The sequence below is a fragment of the Xyrauchen texanus genome, chromosome 50 (assembly GCF_025860055.1).
Source record: "Xyrauchen texanus isolate HMW12.3.18 chromosome 50, RBS_HiC_50CHRs, whole genome shotgun sequence".
In the NCBI taxonomy this organism is placed as follows: Eukaryota; Metazoa; Chordata; class Actinopteri; order Cypriniformes; family Catostomidae; genus Xyrauchen; species Xyrauchen texanus.
Genome location: NC_068325.1, coordinates 22,465,880 through 22,487,760, shown reverse-complemented (window position 1 = coordinate 22,487,760; position 21,881 = coordinate 22,465,880). Strand labels below are relative to the sequence as shown.

Below are 21,881 nucleotides of genomic sequence, written 5' to 3'. Positions count from 1 at the left end.
TAAAGAAATAAATGAGAAATTAGTTTGAAAATTTTTACAATTTAAATATTATATCATCATATTTATGAGAATTGTAAAGCTCTTAAAGTATTTATACATCACTGCTGATTTTGTTGTAACAAATGTAATTTAAAATTTCAATTTAATGATTCATTATTATTAATATTATTATTATTTAAATCAATGTATTACTGAAATGTTTAAGGTGTTTAAAGGTATTTTTTTTTCTTTTCCTATTACAATATTTAATTTAAAATTAAAATGAAAAAATTATAATTAATTTATTTTAAAAAAAATCACTGTATTATAGAACTGTTAAAAACAAATTACAATATTTAATGTAAAATAAAAATAAAACTTGTATTATTCATTTATTAAAAATAAATGTATTAATGTAATTTATGTAAAATTTTAATTTAAATATTTAATTATACATTTATTTAAAAATCACCGTATTACAGTCATTTTAAAGGTGTTACGGTAGAAAAATGCCCTATTACAATATTTAATGTAAATTTGAAATGAAAGATGATTATTTATTCATTTATTAAATGAATCACTGTATTAGTAATTTTTTTATGTTTAGTGTTTATAATGTAAAAAAAATACCATATTACAATATTTAATAAATAACTAAATAATGTATTTATTAAAAAAAAAAAAAAAGTTTTTTTAGGTTAAAAAACTAACAAATCACAATATGTATGCATGTTTATTTGCCATAAACTTAATGCCACAATGCAAAAAATCATACATTTTTTTATTTGTATTTTTTTAATACAAAATAGAATTTCTCACTCGTTTCTTTCTGAAATCTGAAAAGTGTGTTTGTGTTCCTCACCAGGGGTGAACGAGCGCTTGTTCTGTGCTGAAACGTTTCCTCGGGTTTTTCTCCAGCATGTGTTTGATAAAGTCTTTCGCTGCAGAAATAAAAGAGTTTATTCAGAATTATTCACAGACAAATAAATATATAAACATTCTCATTGCTGAAACCAGTTATCAGCTCGATTAAACCACAAAACCACTTCAAAACTCTCATTCTGGATCATATGAAAAACGGTATAAAAAAAATAATAAATAAAATGGTCTCCTTAAGTGATGCTAAGCAATGCTAACCACATTACATGTTGCTGTTCTAAAACCCATTCGACATTCCTGAGGAAGCCATGATGAATTAGCGGCTAATCGGCTAACTGACGTCAGGACTGAAGATCTGTATTATTATTATTATTCATCTGTACCAGATTCGGAGATGTTGTCCCAGTACGGCGAGTGAAACACGTATTCTGCCTTCATTATTTTGGAGAAAAGACGCTTTTCGTTCTCTTCATAAAATGGCGGGTAGCCGCACAACCTGAACAAACAGAAAAACAATGTTTGATGAAAAACTGTTTTTAGAAACCACCATAACTGCTTTTAACACTGTGAATCGTATGTTTTTCAGATCTGAACAAACACTCATTCTGTACATGATGAAATCAGTTTTGATTGTTCAGATGACGAATAAAAAACAACTACTTGAAATCCAATCTCAGACACGCTCCTAAAATCAGATTTTAATCAGATGTCAAAGTAAATATGGACGTGATTTGGATCGGGGGTGTAAAAATCAGATTGTTTTTTGCTGTTCAGACTATAAAAACAAATCTCTGACGCCTCTTAGAGGACAGGGAGGGAATGTTTTTCTGAAATCACAATTAGTTTAATGTCCCCTCACAATAGTTTTGCATTCCCTTGCAATAAATCAACCCTTTAAACTCTGAAGGTGCTAAAGATTTCCTGTTTCAGTGAGATACCCCAAATGAAAGGCTTTTAACTCAACAATAACAAAAAAATGGTTGTGTTTGGTCTAATTGTAAAGAAAACTTTTCAGATTTTTTAATGATATATATTATCATACATTCTGGGACTCTCAGATTAAGAAACCGCTAAAAAAAAAAAAAAAATCACAAAAACAAATTGAGCCAACATGTACCTTTTTTCTTATTTTACATTTTATATCTCTGGGTGTAAATAAGTTGACTCTGATAAACTGTCAACTGTATCAGAGAAACATTTAGTGTTGATACGACAAAGCAATGAAAAGTTACAACATTACAAATATAATGTATCATAGTGTCCAAAAACATCTCCAAACAAATAAAAGATAATAATTGTACATAAGAACTAATTACACATGCAAACACAACAATGACTAAAGGTTTGCATAGCATGCAGACATGATTTTAGTCATGAGATTTCACAGAATGAGTTTCATTCTGTGTCATTTGAGTCATCATTGTGTCTGTGTCGTGTATTTGGCGCCATCTCCTGGTGGTCATATGTAACATTGTGCTTCATGTGGATTATCTAATGATCTATACATCTGATTATCTTGTGTGTGGACTCGATTGACAGAGAATCACAGACTCTAAATAATCATATGTGATATTTTATGTGCCGTTTATGTTTCGTGAAGTTATAATTGAAAACGGTACATATAAGCAACACCAACAAAATAGTCAAAGACATATATTTAGCTGTTACTCGTTATATTTTTATCTGTGAGTAAAACAAATATTCTGGTTGTATTTTACTTTCTGAGAACTTTCCAACAACATATGACACATGGATATTTGATCAGTTTGATATTTTTACTGATTGCAATAAAATATCAAGTTTAAAATGATTAATAAATGATCAAAATGGACACTTCTGATTTTTCTGCAGATTTTAAAGCACTTGTTCAGCTTCTAAACTTTCAAACGTTATTTATTTTATGTTGGCCAAGTTATGTTTTGACTTTTATTTCTCGCAACCCATCTGAGCTTAAAGGGTTAAACTATGAAATTTGTAGTAAAACCATAGTAATAATACAGGACAAGTATGATTATAAAACCTATAGTAACCGCAAGATTAACCAAGGTTACTTCAGTCAATGTTACTACAATATTACTACAGTAAAACTATGTTTCATTTATTGCGAGGGGACAGAAAACTGTTTCAGAAAATAAAGTCCCTCCTTGTCCTCTAAGCCATTCGAAGCAGGTTTGAGGCAGAAATGCTAATGAAATAGCCGTTTGCTGCCTGTCTGCAGTACAGTTTAAGTCAGATGGACTTACAGGATGTATGTAATGACACCGATGGACCAGCAGTCGACAGCTTTACTGTACGGTTTCTGTGCCAGAACTTCAGGAGCTGAGGAGAAAATACGAAACTCATGAGCCCTTCAGAGGTTTACAAAACCTTTCAACTAAAATGTTGTAATTAATCTAACAGCACTCTAAAAACTCTGTGTTTGTGTGAAATAATTCATACCGACATATCCCGGCGTTCCACAGGCTGTGGACATCACGTCGTGATCAGAGATCTTAGAAAGGCCGAAGTCACTGATCATGATCTTGGCGTTCTTGTCTGGACTGTAGTACAACAGGTTCTCAGGCTACAGATGAATAAAACACAGATTAATAACGCACTAATATAACGTGTGTGTGTGTTTGTGTGTGTATAAAGTACCTTCAGGTCTCTGTGGACGATGTTGTTCTGATGCAGATAGGAAACAGCCCCCAGGACCTGTTTGATCACACAACTGGCATCTTTCTCTGTATAAGAACCTCGATCCAGAATACGGTCAAACAGCTCTCCACCCGACACCCTTCACACACACATAGAAACATTAAAATACATGCTCAAAAGATGCATGTGTTTCACTGAGCATATGGCTGTGTGTTTATATGAGGTTTTTAGTATTGTCTGTCTCTGTGTGTGTGTGTGTTTGTGTGTAATGAAAGACGTACAGTTCCATGACCAGGTAATAGTGTGTTCTTGTTTCATAGAAATCCTCCAGCCCCACCACATTACTATGTTTTATCCTGAAAGTGAGAAAGAAATACTAATGAAGGACCGTAGAATGTAGAAGTTTGAATATAAGTGGGTCTGTGCAGCCTGTGGTGTTTTGTTGTTAAACTGCAGTGTTTGTGGTCTGTAGTGTTTCAGTTATTGGTCTGTAATTTTTGTGTTTATGAACTATAGTGTTTATGTTTGTGGTCTGTAGTGTTTCAGTTAGTAGTCTGTAATTTCTGTGTTTATGATCTATAGTGTTTATGTTAGTGGTCTGAGGTGTTTGTTGTGCCTGTGGTGTTTTGTTGTTAAACTGCAGTGTTTGTGGTCTGTAGTGTTTCAGTTAGTGGTCTGTAATTTCTGTGTTTATGATCTATAGTGTTTATGTTAGTGGTCTGAGGTGTTTGTTGTGCCTGTGGTGTTTTGTTGTTAAACTGCAGTGTTTGTGGTCTGTAGTGTTTCAGTTAGTAGTCTGTAATTTCTGTGTTTATGATCTATAGTGTTTATGTTAGTGGTCTGAGGTGTTTGTTGTGCCTGTGGTGTTTTGTTGTTAAACTGCAGTGTTTGTGGTCTGTAGTGTTTCAGTTAGTAGTCTGTAATTTCTGTGTTTATGATCTATAGTGTTTATGTTAGTGGTCAATGATGTTTGTTGTGCCTGTGGTGTTTTGTTGTTAAACTGCAGTGTTTGTGGTCTGTAGTGTTTCAGTTAGTGGTCTGTAATTTCTGTGTTTATGATCTATAGTGTTTATGTTAGTGGTCAATGATGTTTGTTGTGCCTGTGGTGTTTTGTTATTAAACTGCAGTGTTTGTGGTCTGTAGTGTTTCAGTTAGTGGTCTGTAATTTCTGTGTTTATGATCTATAGTGTTTATGTTAGTGGTCTGAGGTGTTTGTTGTGCCTGTGGTGTTTTGTTGTTAAACTGCAGTGTTTGTGGTCTGTAGTGTTTCAGTTAGTAGTCTGTAATTTCTGTGTTTATGATCTATAGTGTTTATGTTAGTGGTCAATGATGTTTGTTGTGCCTGTGGTGTTTTGTTGTTAAACTGCAGTGTTTGTGGTCTGTAGTGTTTCAGTTAGTGGTCTGTAATTTCTGTGTTTATGATCTATAGTGTTTATGTTAGTGGTCAATGATGTTTGTTGTGCCTGTGGTGTTTTGTTATTAAACTGCAGTGTTTGTGGTCTGTAGTGTTTCAGTTAGTGGTCTGTAATTTCTGTGTTTATGATCTATAGTGTTTATGTTAGTGGTCAATGATGTTTGTTGTGCCTGTGGTGTTTTGTTGTTAAACTGCAGTGTTTGTGGTCTGTAGTGTTTCAGTTATTGGTCTGTAATTTCTGTGTTTATGATCTATAGTGTTTATGTTAGTGGTCTGAGGTGTTTGTTGTGCCTGTGGTGTTTTGTTGTTAAACTGAAGTGTTTGTGGTCTGTAGTGTTTCAGTTAGTAGTCTGTAATTTCTGTGTTTATGATCTATAGTGTTTATGTTAGTGGTCTGAGGTGTTTGTTGTGCCTGTGGTGTTTTGTTGTTAAACTGCAGTGTTTGTGGTCTGTAGTGTTTCAGTTAATAGTCTGTAATTTCTGTGTTTATGATCTATAGTGTTTATGTTAGTGGTCAATGGTGTTTGTTGTGCCTGTGGTGTTTTGTTGTTAAACTGCAGTGTTTGTGGTCTGTAGTGTTTCAGTTATTGGTCTGTAATTTTTGTGTTTATGAACTATAGTGTTTATGTTTGTGGTCTGTAGTGTTTCAGTTAGTGGTCTGTAATTTCTGTGTTTATGATCTATAGTGTTTATGTTAGTGGTCTGAGGTGTTTGTTGTGCCTGTGGTGTTTTGTTGTTAAACTGCAGTGTTTGTGGTCTGTAGTGTTTCAGTTAGTAGTCTGTAATTTCTGTGTTTATGATCTATAGTGTTTATGTTAGTGGTCAATGGTGTTTGTTGTGCCTGTGGTGTTTTGTTGTTAAACTGCAGTGTTTGTGGTCTGTAGTGTTTCAGTTATTGGTCTGTAATTTCTGTGTTTATGATCTATAGTGTTTATGTTAGTGGTCTGAGGTGTTTGTTGTGCCTGTGGTGTTTTGTTGTTAAACTGAAGTGTTTGTGGTCTGTAGTGTTTCAGTTAGTAGTCTGTAATTTCTGTGTTTATGATCTATAGTGTTTATGTTAGTGGTCTGAGGTGTTTGTTGTGCCTGTGGTGTTTTGTTGTTAAACTGCAGTGTTTGTGGTCTGTAGTGTTTCAGTTAATAGTCTGTAATTTCTGTGTTTATGATCTATAGTGTTTATGTTAGTGGTCTGAGGTGTCTGTTGTGCCTGTGGTGTTTGTTATTAAACTGCAGTGTTTGTGGTCTGTAGTGTTTCAGTTATTGGTCTGTAATTTTTGTGTTTATGAACTATAGTGTTTATGTTTGTGGTCTGTAGTGTTTCAGTTAGTGGTCTGTAATTTCTGTGTTTATGATCTATAGTGTTTATGTTAGTGGTCTGAGGTGTTTGTTGTGCCTGTGGTGTTTTGTTGTTAAACTGCAGTGTTTGTGGTCTGTAGTGTTTCAGTTAGTAGTCTGTAATTTCTGTGTTTATGATCTATAGTGTTTATGTTAGTGGTCAATGGTGTTTGTTGTGCCTGTGGTGTTTTGTTGTTAAACTGCAGTGTTTGTGGTCTGTAGTGTTTCAGTTATTGGTCTGTAATTTCTGTGTTTATGATCTATAGTGTTTATGTTAGTGGTCTGAGGTGTTTGTTGTGCCTGTGGTGTTTTGTTGTTAAACTGAAGTGTTTGTGGTCTGTAGTGTTTCAGTTAGTAGTCTGTAATTTCTGTGTTTATGATCTATAGTGTTTATGTTAGTGGTCTGAGGTGTCTGTTGTGCCTGTGGTGTTTGTTATTAAACTGCAGTGTTTGTGGTCTGTAGTGTTTCAGTTATTGGTCTGTAATTTTTGTGTTTATGAACTATAGTGTTTATGTTTGTGGTCTGTAGTGTTTCAGTTAGTAGTCTGTAATTTCTGTGTTTATGATCTATAGTGTTTATGTTAGTGGTGTGAGGTGTTTGTTGTGCCTGTGGTGTTTGTTATTAAACTGCAGTGTTTGTGGTCTGTAGTGTTTCAGTTAGTAGTCTGTAATTTCTGTGTTTATGATCTATAATGTTTATGTTAGTGGTCTGAGGTGTTTGTTGTGCCTGTGGTGTTTTGTTGTTAAACTGCAGTGTTTGTGGTCTGTAGTGTTTCAGTTAATAGTCTGTAATTTCTGTGTTTATGATCTATAGTGTTTATGTTAGTGGTCTGAGATGTCTGTTGTGCCTGTGGTGTTTGTTATTAAACTGCAGTGTTTGTGGTCTGTAGTGTTTCAGTTATTGGTCTGTAATTTTTGTGTTTATGAACTATAGTGTTTATGTTTGTGGTCTGTAGTGTTTCAGTTAGTAGTCTGTAATATCTGTGTTTATGATCTATAGTGTTTATGTTAGTGGTGTGAGGTGTTTGTTGTGCCTGTGGTGTTTGTTATTAAACTGCAGTGTTTGTGGTCTGTAGTGTTTCAGTTAGTAGTCTGTAATTTCTGTGTTTATGATCTATAGTGTTTATGTTAGTGGTCTGAGGTGTCTGTTGTGCCTGTGGTGTTTTGTTATTAAATTGGAGTGTTTGTGGTCTGTAGTGTTTCAGTTAGTGGTCTGTAATTTCTGTGTTTATGATCTATAGTGTTTATGTTAGTGGTGTGAGGTGTTTGTTGTGCCTGTGGTGTTTTGTTGTTAAACTGCAGTGTTTGTGGTCTGTAGTGTTTCAGTTAGTGGTCTGTAATTTCTGTGTTTATGATCTATAGTGTTTATGTTAGTGGTCTGAGGTGTTTGTTGTGCCTGTGGTGTTTTGTTGTTAAACTGCAGTGTTTGTGGTCTGTAGTGTTTCAGTTAGTGGTCTGTAATTTCTGTGTTTATGATCTATAGTGTTTATGTTAGTGGTCTGAGGTGTTTGTTGTGCCTGTGGTCTTTGTTATTAAACTGCAGTGTTTGTGGTCTGTAGTGTTTCAGTTAATAGTCTGTAATTTCTGTGTTTATGATCTATAGTGTTTATGTTAGTGGTCTGAGGTGTCTGTTGTGCCTGTGGTGTTTGTTATTAAACTGCAGTGTTTGTGGTCTGTAGTGTTTCAGTTATTGGTCTGTAATTTTTGTGTTTATGAACTATAGTGTTTATGTTTGTGGTCTGTAGTGTTTCAGTTAGTGGTCTGTAATTTCTGTGTTTATGATCTAGTGTTTATGTTAGTGGTACGCATTGTTTGTTGTGCCTGTGATGTTTTGTTGTTAAACTGCAGTGTTTGTGGTCTGTAGTGTTTCAGTTAGTAGTCTGTAATTTCTGTGTTTATGATCTATAGTGTTTATGTTTGTGGTCTGTAGTGTTTCAGTTAGTAGTCTGTAATTTCTGTGTTTATGATCTATAGTGTTTATGTTTGTGGTCTGTAGTGTTTCAGTTAGTAGTCTGTAATTTCTGTGTTTATGATCTATAGTGTTTATGTTAGTGGTCTGAGGTGTTTGTTGTGCCTGTGGTGTTTTGTTGTTAAACTGCAGTGTTTGTGGTCTGTAGTGTTTCAGTTAGTGGTCTGTAATTTCTGTGTTTATGATCTATAGTGTTTATGTTTGTGGTCTGTAGTGTTTCAGTTATTGGTCTGTAATTTTTGTGTTTATGAACTATAGTGTTTATGTTTGTGGTCTGTAGTGTTTCAGTTAGTAGTCTGTAATTTCTGTGTTTATGATCTATAGTGTTTATGTTAGTGGTCTGAGGTGTTTGTTGTGCCTGTGGTGTTTTGTTATTAAACTGCAGTGTTTGTGGTCTGTAGTGTTTCAGTTAATAGTATGTAATTTCTGTTTATGATCTACAGTGTTTATGTTAGTGGTCTGAGGTGTTTGTTGTGCCTGTGGTGTTTTGTTGTTAAACTGCAGTGTTTGTGGTCTGTAGTGTTTCAGTTAATAGTCTGTAATTTCTGTGTTTATGATCTATAGTGTTTATGTTAGTGGTCTGAGGTGTTTGTTGTGCCTGTGGTGTTTTGTTGTTAAACTGCAGTGTTTGTGGTCTGTAGTGTTTCAGTTAGTGGTCTGTAATTTCTGTGTTTATGATCTATAGTGTTTATGTTAGTGGTCTGAGGTGTTTGTTGTGCCTGTGGTGTTTTGATATTAAACTGCAGTGTTTGTGGTCTGTAGCGTTTCAGTTTGTGGTCTGTAATTTCTGTGTTTATGATCTATAGTGTTTATGTTAGTGGTCTGAGGTGTTTGTTGTGCCTGTGGTGTTTTGTTGTTAAACTGCAGTGTTTGTGGTCTGTAGTGTTTCAGTTAGTAGTCTGTAATTTCTGTGTTTATGATCTATAGTGTTTATGTTAGTGGTCAATGGTGTTTGTTGTGCCTGTGGTGTTTTGTTGTTAAACTGCAGTGTTTGTGGTCTGTAGAGTTTCAGTTAGTGGTCTGTAATTTCTGTTTATGATCTATAGTGTTTATGTTAGTGGTCAATGGTGTTTGTTGTGCCTGTGGTGTTTTGTTGTTAAACTGCAGTGTTTGTGATCTGTAGTGTTTCAGTTATTGGTCTGTAATTTCTGTGTTTATGATCTATAGTGTTTATGTTAGTGGTCTGTGGTGTTTTGTTATTAAACTGCATTGTTTGTGGTCTGTAGTGTTTAAGTCATTGGTCTGTTTCAGTTAGTGGTCTGAGGTGTTTGTTGTGCCTGTGGTGTTTTGTTATTAAATTGGAGTGTTTGTGGTCTGTAGTGTTTAAGTTAGTGGTCTGTAATTTCTGTGTTTCTGTGTTTATGATCTATAGTGTTTATGTTAGTGGTCTGAGGTGTTTGTTGTGCCTGTGGTCTTTGTTATTAAACTGCAGTGTTTGTGGTCTGTAGTGTTTCAGTTAATAGTCTGTAATTTCTGTGTTTATGATCTATAGTGTTTATGTTAGTGGTGTGAGGTGTTTGTTGTGCCTGTGGTGTTTGTTATTAAACTGCAGTGTTTGTGGTCTGTAGTGTTTCAGTTAGTGGTCTGTAATTTCTGTGTTTATGATCTATAGTGTTTATGTTAGTGGTCTGAGGTGTTTGTTGTGCCTGTGGTGTTTTGTTGTTAAACTGCAGTGTTTGTGGTCTGTAGTGTTTCAGTTAATAGTCTGTAATTTCTGTGTTTATGATCTATAGTGTTTATGTTAGTGGTCAATGGTGTTTGTTGTGCCTGTGGTGTTTTGTTGTTAAACTGCAGTGTTTGTGGTCTGTAGTGTTTCAGTTAGTAGTCTGTAATTTCTGTGTTTATGATCTATAGTGTTTATGTTAGTGGTCTGAGGTGTTTGTTGTGCCTGTGGTGTTTTGTTGTTAAACTGCAGTGTTTGTGGTCTGTAGTGTTTCAGTTAGTGGTCTGTAATTTCTGTGTTTATGATCTATAGTGTTTATGTTAGTGGTGTGAGGTGTTTGTTGTGCTTGTGGTGTTTTGTTGTTAAACTGCAGTGTTTGTGGTCTGTAGTGTTTCAGTTAGTGGTCTGTAATTTCTGTGTTTATGATCTATAGTGTTTATGTTAGTGGTCTGAGGTGTTTGTTGTGCCTGTGGTGTTTTGATATTAAACTGCAGTGTTTGTGGTCTGTAGTGTTTCAGTTTGTGGTCTGTAATTTCTGTGTTTATGATCTATAGTGTTTATGTTTGTGGTCTGTAGTGTTTCAGTTAGTGGTCTGTAGTGTTTGTGTTTATGATATGTGGAGTTTTGTATTAGTGATCTGTGGGATTTGTATTTATGGTTTGTAGTTTGATGGTCTGTATTGTTTGTAGGTCCATGTATTTGTGTTTGTGGTCTGTAGTCTTATGATATGTAATATTTCAATAAGTGGTCTGTGATGGATTTGTTCATGTTCTGAAGTGTTTTATTAAACTGTGACATCTGTAATGCTTATGTTAGTAGTTTGTGGTGATTGCATTTATTTGTATTTGTGATGGTCCGAAATGATTGTTTGTATTTTTTGGTGTTTGTGTTAATTAGTCTATGGTGCCTCTTGTGTTTTGTTATTAAACTGTGCCATCTGTAGTGTTTGTGTTAATGTTTATGGTCTGTAGTGTTTATGTTAGTAGTTTGTGGTGACTGTTTATGTTGTATAGTGCTTTGTTAGTGGTCTGTAGATTTATTTTGTAAGATTTTATTCTGTGGTGTTTATGCTAATGATTTGTGGTGTTTTTATTATTAAACTGTGGTGTTTATGGTCTGTAATGTAGGTATAAGTGGTCTGAAGTGTTAATGTCTGTAGTCTGTCCTGTGGTGTCATCAACAGCAATATTAGTGGTCTCTGTAATGTGTATGGTCTTTGGTGCCTGTGGTGTTCCGTTATTAAACTGTGGCATCTGTAGTGTTTGTGTTTATTATCTGTAGTGCTTTAGTTAGTGGTCAGAGGTGTTTATAGTGTCTCTGGTGTCTGTCGTCTCACCTCCTCAACACTTTGATCTCATTCTCCAGGTTTGAGTGACGCAGCTGTTTTTTCTTCACACATTTCAAGGCATAGAAATTCCCAGTCTTTCTCTCTCTTACCAGGTAGACCTCTGAAAATGAACCCCTGTGAAACACAAAACCCACATTAACAGGATTCGAACTACACTACAACTGAAACACGAACACAACAGGATCTTTAAATCTCGTCTGAAGATCACATTGGGCACAAGACGAACCCAGTCAACACCTGATGCCTCACTGAGGGTCTTTTAAGTTCAAGGCAGGAGATCTTCAGATGCTCTCACACTTCTGACAAAAACAACATGGACGGCTAATCCACCTCTTCCATGAATAACTGCCCTAAGAGAAGGATTAAGCTCAAGTGTTTTACATAAGAGACCCAGTGTCGCTCCACAAGACTAATGACCACCATGACTTTAATCCATCCAGTGTCATTCAGTTCTCCTTAAACTACAATCCTTCAGTCTGAAGGCTAATCTGATACTCTCTACTCTAGCAATCACATTGTCCTCTTTCATTTGTGATGAAGGCGAGGTGTTTATAATGAAGTATCTAAGTCGTCCTGCAGCGTTTGTGCTCCAGACATTAATAATATCTAGCATCAAGTTTTGCACGACAAACACGACTCGCACCTTCTTCAGAAAATGTCAAAATCTAGCAAAATTCGAGCTCTAGACTTGAGTTGGCCACCACATAATCTGATATGTGCTGTGATTCAGAGTAAGTCGTGTGGGTGCCAGTGTGTCCTCACTGTTGTTGGCACAGTCACATTCCCAGATCATCTGTGATTTCTACAGCGGACTCCTACATGAGAGATTATCATTTATTTGAGAAGATATTAACCTTCTACAACATCAGTCACCATTCACACATGACCACTGCCATTACTGCAGGATTCTGACACTGTAAAGTGCTTCTCCTGATTGGATGAATATTATAATTAAAGGCCCAATCAGATCATGCCAATTTTCGGCATGTATGTACAGAATGTACCAAAGTCCTGTTAAGGCAAGTCAGGTAACTCGGCGGCCATATTGGTAACACCCAGTCATACAAATACAGTTCCTATCTAGACTGAAATCTCCAAAACTGTGTGTCAAAATTATATTTCAAAAATACATCTCAAATCAGTAATGAAGTATGACAAGAATGGTCTCATAAACTGCTCTAAAGTTCAAATCAAGTAACTTACAACTGTATTTTTCAGGCTGGTCCATGTTCTAGAGTAAACACACAGGTGATTGATTTGCTCCATTCCGTCTCGTGCACAGCTGAAAGTATACCTCATGCGGATGAGCGCGAATGGATGAGTTCAACACATGCGCAGTACAATTGTTATATGCTACCAGATGTTAGAGGGCAGCACTGAGTCATGTCATTTCAGGACATCCGCTCTGATGGATAAAGAAGAAGAAAAACTGAGGATCTACCATTAGAGGAAGTAAGACCAGCCAAACGATGGAGAAGGATATGTTCTTCGACTACTGCTTGACAGTACAGCACAACTGTGCATATTGCCACCTAGTGGACTCTTCCATCACAACAGTCAACCTTGCGCATGCTCGTTTGTCCGCCCACAGTCCGCGCGGACAGAAAAATCTGGCTGCATGTGGACACTCCTGAAATTTATGTCACGTGGACTGTGCGCAGACCGTTGTGGAACATGGACATGTGAAGTATATTTTAGGCTTAAGGCAGAACTACAACCATATTTAGTGTTTCAATTTCTCACATTCTTATGTAAATGAGTGGTCTATCTCCTCTCTTTATAAATACTTTAATCAGCCTAAATGCTAAATACTACCTCTATAATTAACAATAATCTTTCTATACATTTCATAAAACTAGCAAGGCTCTAAATTCTAATGAGTGTTGGGAATAGTTAACTAAAATGATTACACTGTTCTCCAGAATACTCGATTCTGATGGTCAATGGCGCCATCTAGTGGTCTGATATGTTTTCAGTAACAACCGCACATCTGGGTATTGCGCGCCATCTTTCATCTGGCGCTCCTCGGATCAAAGTGCGATCACTTCAAGTAAGCAAATAATATAATTTCAACTCAAATAAATGTTCCATGTGCAGCAGTCTTGTAATAAGATGCATAATGAGCAGTCAAGTGTTAATTAAATACAAAAAAACAAACTGGAGGTGTAATTGAGCTGTTTAGCGACTTATTTGTTCTGATATAATTTCATCATTTTATAGCGATGCTAGCATAACTACAGTAGCCTGACAGTAGTTCAGCTGTTTTTACAATATTATTTCTTTTCCAGTAACGATCAAGCTACATTTTACCAACGAGTAGCACTGTAGCATAGCATCACAAAACACTACATTTGTCACGTTATTGTGAATGCCGCAGAATAGTGAGTCGGTTCTTTCAAATGCTTAATTTAAACAAACTAGCTCATATAAGTGATTAACTGATCACAAGATTAACTTGAGCCCCACGCTGCCTAAAAGGGACCTTGCCTTATTTTTATAAATTGAAATATTTCATGAATTGCTGCTGTTTATCACTGTATTTCAATTCAGCTGTTTAAAAAAGGATGTTTTCTAGTTTTATTAGTGTATATATGAGTATAAATATTTGATTAATCACCGGTTTTATATCACTTAAAAAGATTAACCATGTTTACTCAGTAAATAATATTGTGATCCTGTTAAACACACATGGTGAAGAGGTCTCATTCACATTAACAATAATCCTTTAATTGACTTGTGTCAGGATGTTCTCTGGCGTTTGTGTTCTCATTCACAGCTGATGATGATTGACAGGTGTCAAAACACAAACTGCATCAAACATCTCTTAATAACAGATGTTAGAGCTTCATAACACCTCATAAAGCTTCACAATGCTAACTTTAAAGCTTCAGTTGGTTCTGAATAAGAGCAAATGAAGGGCTTCAGTGTTGTCCCTCAATCCTGTAATCTGGGCCTCAGATTACCGCTACTGCTATAACGAGCATGTGCCTCCCCGCAGTGAATAACCTTTAATTCCTCATTCATTTATGACTCAACATTTTCAATATCTCTTCATTAAAAACATGAATAATCGGTTATACTTTTAGAGTACAAAGGTCTCCAAACAGACCAAATAATTGAACAGAGAATTACTCAAAGTTATCCTGTGTTCACAGAGTTAAAATATGACTCGATATTCAGTACTTACGATCCCAGAATTTCTTTGAAATCAAAGATCTCTTTAATGTTGCTGGTGATTTTCTTCCAGCTGCAGTGAATCTCCTTCCGACCCATAACGACTCGAGTTTACAAACTGACTCCTGCAGGAAAACACACATATACACCTGTTAAACACACATATACACCTGTTAAACACCTGTTAAACACACATATACACCTGTTAAACACACATATACACCTGTTAAACACCTGTTAAACACACATATACACCTGTTAAACACACATATACACCTGTTAAACACACATATACACCTGTTAAACACCTGTTAAACACCTGTTAAACACACATATACACCTGTTAAACACCTGTTAAACACACATATACACCTGTTAAACACCTGTTAAACACACATATACACCTGTTAAACACACATATACACCTGTTAAACACCTGTTAAACACCTGTTAAACACACATATACACCTGTTAAACACCTGTTAAACACACATATACACCTGTTAAACACCTGTTAAACACACATATACACCTGTTAAACACACATATACACCTGTTAAACACACATATACACCTGTTAAACACACATATACACCTGTTAAACACACATATACACCTGTTAAACACCTGTTAAACACACATATACACCTGTTAAACACCTGTTAAACACACATATACACCTGTTAAACACCTGTTAAACACACATATACACCTGTTAAACACACATATACACCTGTTAAACACCTGTTAAACACACATATACACCTGTTAAACACACATATACACCTGTTAAACACCTGTTAAACACCTGTTAAACACACATATACACCTGTTAAACACCTGTTAAACACACATATACACCTGTTAAACACCTGTTAAACACACATATACACCTGTTAAACACACATATACACCTGTTAAACACCTGTTAAACACACATATACACCTGTTAAACACCTGTTAAACACACATATACACCTGTTAAACACACATATACACCTGTTAAACACCTGTTAAACACACATATACACCTGTTAAACACACATATACACCTGTTAAACACCTGTTAAACACACATATACACCTGTTAAACACACATATACACCTGTTAAACACCTGTTAAACACACATATACACCTGTTAAACACCTATTAAACACACATATACACCTGTTAAACACACATATACACCTGTTAAACAGCTGTTAAACACACATATACACCTGTTAAACACACATATACACCTGTTAAACACCTGTTAAACACACATATACACCTGTTAAACACACATATACACCTGTTAAACGCCTGTTAAACACACATATACACCTGTTAAACACACATATACACCTGTTAAACGCCTGTTAAACACCTGTTAAACACACATATACACCTGTTAAACACACACACATATACACCTGTTAAACACACATATACACCTGTTAAACACACATATACACCTGTTAAACAGCTGTTAAACACACATATACACCTGTTAAACACACATATACACCTGTTAAACACACATATACACCTGTTAAACACCTATTAAACACACATATACACCTGTTAAACACACATATACACCTGTTAAACACCTGTTAAACACACATATACACCTGTTAAACACACATATACACCTGTTAAACACACATATACACCTGTTAAACAGCTGTTAAACACACATAAACACCTGTTAAACACACATATACACCTGTTAAACACACATATACACCTGTTAAACACCTATTAAACACACATATACACCTGTTAAACACACATATACACCTGTTAAACACCTATTAAACACACATATACACCTGTTAAACACACATATACACCTGTTAAACACCTGTTAAACACACATATACACCTGTTAAACACCTATTAAACACACACACATATACACCTGTTAAACACACATATACACCTGTTAAACACCTGTTAAACACACAAATACACCTGTTAAACACCTGTTAAACACACATATACACCTGTTAAACACCTGTTAAACACACATATACACCTGTTAAACACCTGTTAAACACACAAATACACCTGTTAAACACCTGTTAAACACACATATACACCTGTTAAACACCTGTTAAACACACATATACACCTGTTAAACACCTGTTAAACACACATACACACCTGTTAAACACACATATACACCTGTTAAACACCTGTTAAACACACATACACACCTGTTAAACACACATATACACCTGTTAAACACCTGTTAAACACACATACACACCTGTTAAACACACATATACACCTGTTAAACACCTGTTAAACACACATATACACCTGTTAAACACCTGTTAAACACACATATACACCTGTTAAACACACATATACACCTGTTAAACACACATATACACCTGTTAAACACACATACACACCTGTTAAACACACATATACACCTGTTAAACACCTGTTAAACACACATACACACCTGTTAAACACACATATACACCTGTTAAACACCTGTTAAACACACATATACACCTGTTAAACACCTGTTAAACACACATATACACCTGTTAAACACACATATACACCTATTAAACACCTGTTAAACACACATATACACCTATTAAACACCTGTTAAACACACATATACACCTGTTAAACACCTGTTAAACACACATATACACCTGTTAAACACCTGTTAAACACCTGTTAAACACACATATACACCTGTTAAACACACATATACACCTGTTAAACACACATATACACCTGTTAAACACCTGTTAAACACACATATACACCTGTTAAACACATATACACCTGTTAAACACACATATACACCTGTTAAACACCTGTTAAACACACATATATACACCTGTTAAACACACATATACACCTGTTAAACACACACACATATACACCTGTTAAACACACATATACACCTGTTAAACACCTTTTAAACACACATATACACCTGTTAAACACCTGTTAAACACACATATACACCTGTTAAACACACATATACACCTGTTAAACACCTGTTAAACACACATATACACCTGTTAAACACCTGTTAAACACACATATACACCTGTTAAACACCTGTTAAACACACATATACACCTGTTAAACACACATATACACCTGTTAAACACCTGTTAAACACACATATACACCTGTTAAACACCTGTTAAACACACATATACACCTGTTAAACACACATATACACCTGTTAAACACACATATACACCTGTTAAACACCTGTTAAACACACATATACACCTGTTAAACACATATACACCTGTTAAACACACATATACACCTGTTAAACACCTGTTAAACACACATATATACACCTGTTAAACACACATATACACCTGTTAAACACACACACATATACACCTGTTAAACACACATATACACCTGTTAAACACCTTTTAAACACACATATACACCTGTTAAACACCTGTTAAACACACATATACACCTGTTAAACACACATATACACCTGTTAAACACCTGTTAAACACACATATACACCTGTTAAACACCTGTTAAACACCTGTTAAACACACATATACACCTGTTAAACACACATATACACCTGTTAAACACCTGTTAAACACCCATATACACCTGTTAAACACCTGTTAAACACACATATACACCTGTTAAACACACATATGCACCTGTTAAACACACATATACACCTGTTAAACACCTGTTAAACACACATATACACCTGTTAAACACCTGTTAAACACACATATACACCTGTTAAACACCTGTTAAACACACATATACACCTGTTAAACACACATATACACCTGTTAAACACCTCTTAAACACACACACATATACACCTGTTAAACACACATATACACCTGTTAAACACCTGTTAAACACACATATACACCTGTTAAACACCTGTTAAACACACACATATACACCTGTTAAACACACATATACACCTGTTAAACACACACACATATACACATGTTAAACACACATATACACCTGTTAAACACCTTTTAAACACACATATACACCTGTTAAACACCTGTTAAACACACATATACACCTGTTAAACACACATATACACCTGTTAAACACCTGTTAAACACACATATACACCTGTTAAACACACATATACACCTGTTAAACACCTGTTAAACACACATATACACCTGTTAAACACACATATACACCTGTTAAACACCTGTTAAACACACATATACACCTGTTAAACACACATATACACCTGTTAAACACCTGTTAAACACACATATACACCTGTTAAACACACACACACATATACACCTGTTAAACACAAATATACACCTGTTAAACACACACACATATACACCTGTTAAACACACATATACACCTGTTAAACACACATATACACCTGTTAAACACACATATACACCTGTTAAACACCTGTTAAACACACATATACACCTGTTAAACACCTGTTAAACACACATATACACCTGTTAAACACCTGTTAAACACACATATACACCTGTTAAACACACACACATATACACCTGTTAAACACACATATACACCTGTTAAACACACATATACACCTGTTAAACAGCTGTTAAACACACATATACACCTGTTAAACACACATATACACCTGTTAAACACACATATACACCTGTTAAACACCTGTTAAACACACATATACACCTGTTAAACACACATATACACCTGTTAAACACCTGTTAAACACACATATACACCTGTTAAACACACATATACACCTGTTAAACGCCTGTTAAACACCTGTTAAACACACATATACACCTGTTAAACACACACACATATACACCTGTTAAACACACATATACACCTGTTAAACACACATATACACCTGTTAAACAGCTGTTAAACACACATATACACCTGTTAAACACACATATACACCTGTTAAACACACATATACACCTGTTAAACACCTGTTAAACACACATACACACCTGTTAAACACCTGTTAAACACACATACACACCTGTTAAACACATATACACCTGTTAAACACACACACATATACACCTGTTAAACACACATATACACCTGTTAAACACCTGTTAAACACACATACACACCTGTTAAACACATATATACACCTGTTAAACACCTGTTAAACACACATATACACCTGTTAAACACACATATACACCTGTTAAACACCTGTTAAACACACATATACACCTGTTAAACACACATATACACCTGTTAAACACCTGTTAAACACACATATACACCTGTTAAACACCTGTTAAACACACATACACACCTGTTAAACACATATACACCTGTTAAACACACATATACACCTGTTAAACACCTGTTAAACACACATATACACCTGTTAAACACACATATACACCTGTTAAACACACATATACACCTGTTAAACACACATATACACCTGTTAAACACACATATACACCTGTTAAACACCTGTTAAACACACATATACACCTGTTAAACACCTGTTAAACACACATATACACCTGTTAAACACACATATACACCTGTTAAACACACATATACACCTGTTAAACACACATATACACCTGTTAAACACCTGTTAAACACACATATACACCTGTTAAACACACATATACACCTGTTAAACGCCTGTTAAACACCTGTTAAACACACATATACACCTGTTAAACACACACACATATACACCTGTTAAACACACATATACACCTGTTAAACACACATATACACCTGTTAAACAGCTGTTAAACACACATATACACCTGTTAAACACACATATACACCTGTTAAACACACATATACACCTGTTAAACACACATATACACCTGTTAAACACACATATACACCTGTTAAACACACATATACACCTGTTAAACACACATATACACCTGTTAAACACACATATACACCTGTTAAACACACATATACACCTGTTAAACACACATATACACCTGTTAAACACACATATACACCTGTTAAACACACATATACACCTGTTAAACACACATATACACCTGTTAAACACACATATACACCTGTTAAACACACATATACACCTGTTAAACACACATATACACCTGTTAAACACACATATACACCTGTTAAACACCTGTTAAACACACATATACACCTGTTAAACACACATATACACCTGTTAAACACACATATACACCTGTTAAACACACATATACACCTGTTAAACACACATATACACCTGTTAAACACCTGTTAAACACACATACACACCTGTTAAACACCTGTTAAACACACATACACACCTGTTAAACACATATACACCTGTTAAACACACACACATATACACCTGTTAAACACACATATACACCTGTTAAACACCTGTTAAACACACATACACACCTGTTAAACACATATATACACCTGTTAAACACCTGTTAAACACACATATACACCTGTTAAACACACATATACACCTGTTAAACACCTGTTAAACACACATATACACCTGTTAAACACACATATACACCTGTTAAACACCTGTTAAACACACATATACACCTGTTAAACACCTGTTAAACACACATACACACCTGTTAAACACATATACACCTGTTAAACACACATATACACCTGTTAAACACCTGTTAAACACACATATACACCTGTTAAACACACATATACACCTGTTAAACACACATATACACCTGTTAAACACACATATACACCTGTTAAACACCTGTTAAACACACATATACACCTGTTAAACACACATATACACCTGTTAAACACACATATACACCTGTTAAACACACATATACACCTGTTAAACACACATATACACCTGTTAAACACCTGTTAAACACACATATACACCTGTTAAACACACATATACACCTGTTAAACACCTGTTAAACACACATATACACCTGTTAAACACCTGTTAAACACACATATACACCTGTTAAACACACATATACACCTGTTAAACACACATATACACCTGTTAAACACACATATACACCTGTTAAACACTGTTCATAAGTGTGCCATAATGTTTCAGTCTCTTCTATAACTGATGAAGGTTGTGATTGTCCCCTAGAATGTGTTTCTGTGAAAAGTTTAAGCTGATCTTTGACCTCTGATGTTTGTTACAGCATTAGCTCTCTAACTGGAACAAAGCATCAAACTCACCAGATCAACATTAAACCAATGAACATAGTTATATTTCGCACATTAAAACTCATATTTAGATTTTAGTGACATCTTTAGGTTACATAACACACAATAGTTCAATACTAACAAACAAATAAATACATACTGTATATAAATATTCTTAATATCAACCACTAATAATATCCTTCATACCTTTACATGTATTTATAATGTAAAGGCATGAAATAAAAAGTATTATTAGTAAAATAAAATAAAAATCATTAATAAAGTCCAATTTAAATTGTAAAAAAATAAATACTATACATGTACTTGAATGTACAAGAACTATTTAATGT

General features: G+C 34.9%; 1 protein-coding gene across 16 annotated transcripts in view; it reads right to left on the bottom strand.

Annotated features, from left to right (window-relative positions):
* Positions 1-21,554, bottom strand: part of LOC127641400 (calcium/calmodulin-dependent protein kinase type 1D-like) — a 23,283-nt gene extending 1,729 nt beyond the window's left edge. Inside the window, exons 1-11 of one of the 16 annotated variants that reach the window (XM_052124392.1) lie at positions 21,258-21,554; positions 17,370-17,560; positions 15,012-15,203; positions 14,409-14,671; positions 11,210-11,335; positions 3,777-3,851; positions 3,496-3,634; positions 3,298-3,421; positions 3,102-3,177; positions 1,242-1,354; positions 842-920 (exon numbers count right to left, since the gene is read on the bottom strand). In XM_052124392.1, the coding sequence (XP_051980352.1) occupies positions 842-920; positions 1,242-1,354; positions 3,102-3,177; positions 3,298-3,421; positions 3,496-3,634; positions 3,777-3,851; positions 11,210-11,335; positions 14,409-14,494 (818 nt within the window). In that variant the 5' untranslated portion in view covers positions 14,495-14,671; positions 15,012-15,203; positions 17,370-17,560; positions 21,258-21,554. Of the gene's footprint in view, positions 1-841; positions 921-1,241; positions 1,355-3,101; positions 3,178-3,297; positions 3,422-3,495; positions 3,635-3,776; positions 3,852-11,209; positions 11,336-14,408; positions 14,672-15,011; positions 15,353-17,369; positions 17,561-18,771; positions 18,855-19,806; positions 19,890-21,236 lie in introns of those variants that run through there. The other 15 variants (XM_052124384.1, XM_052124393.1, XM_052124386.1 and 12 more) reach the window with 15 other exon arrangements.
* Between the last annotated feature and the right edge of the window lie 327 nt (positions 21,555-21,881).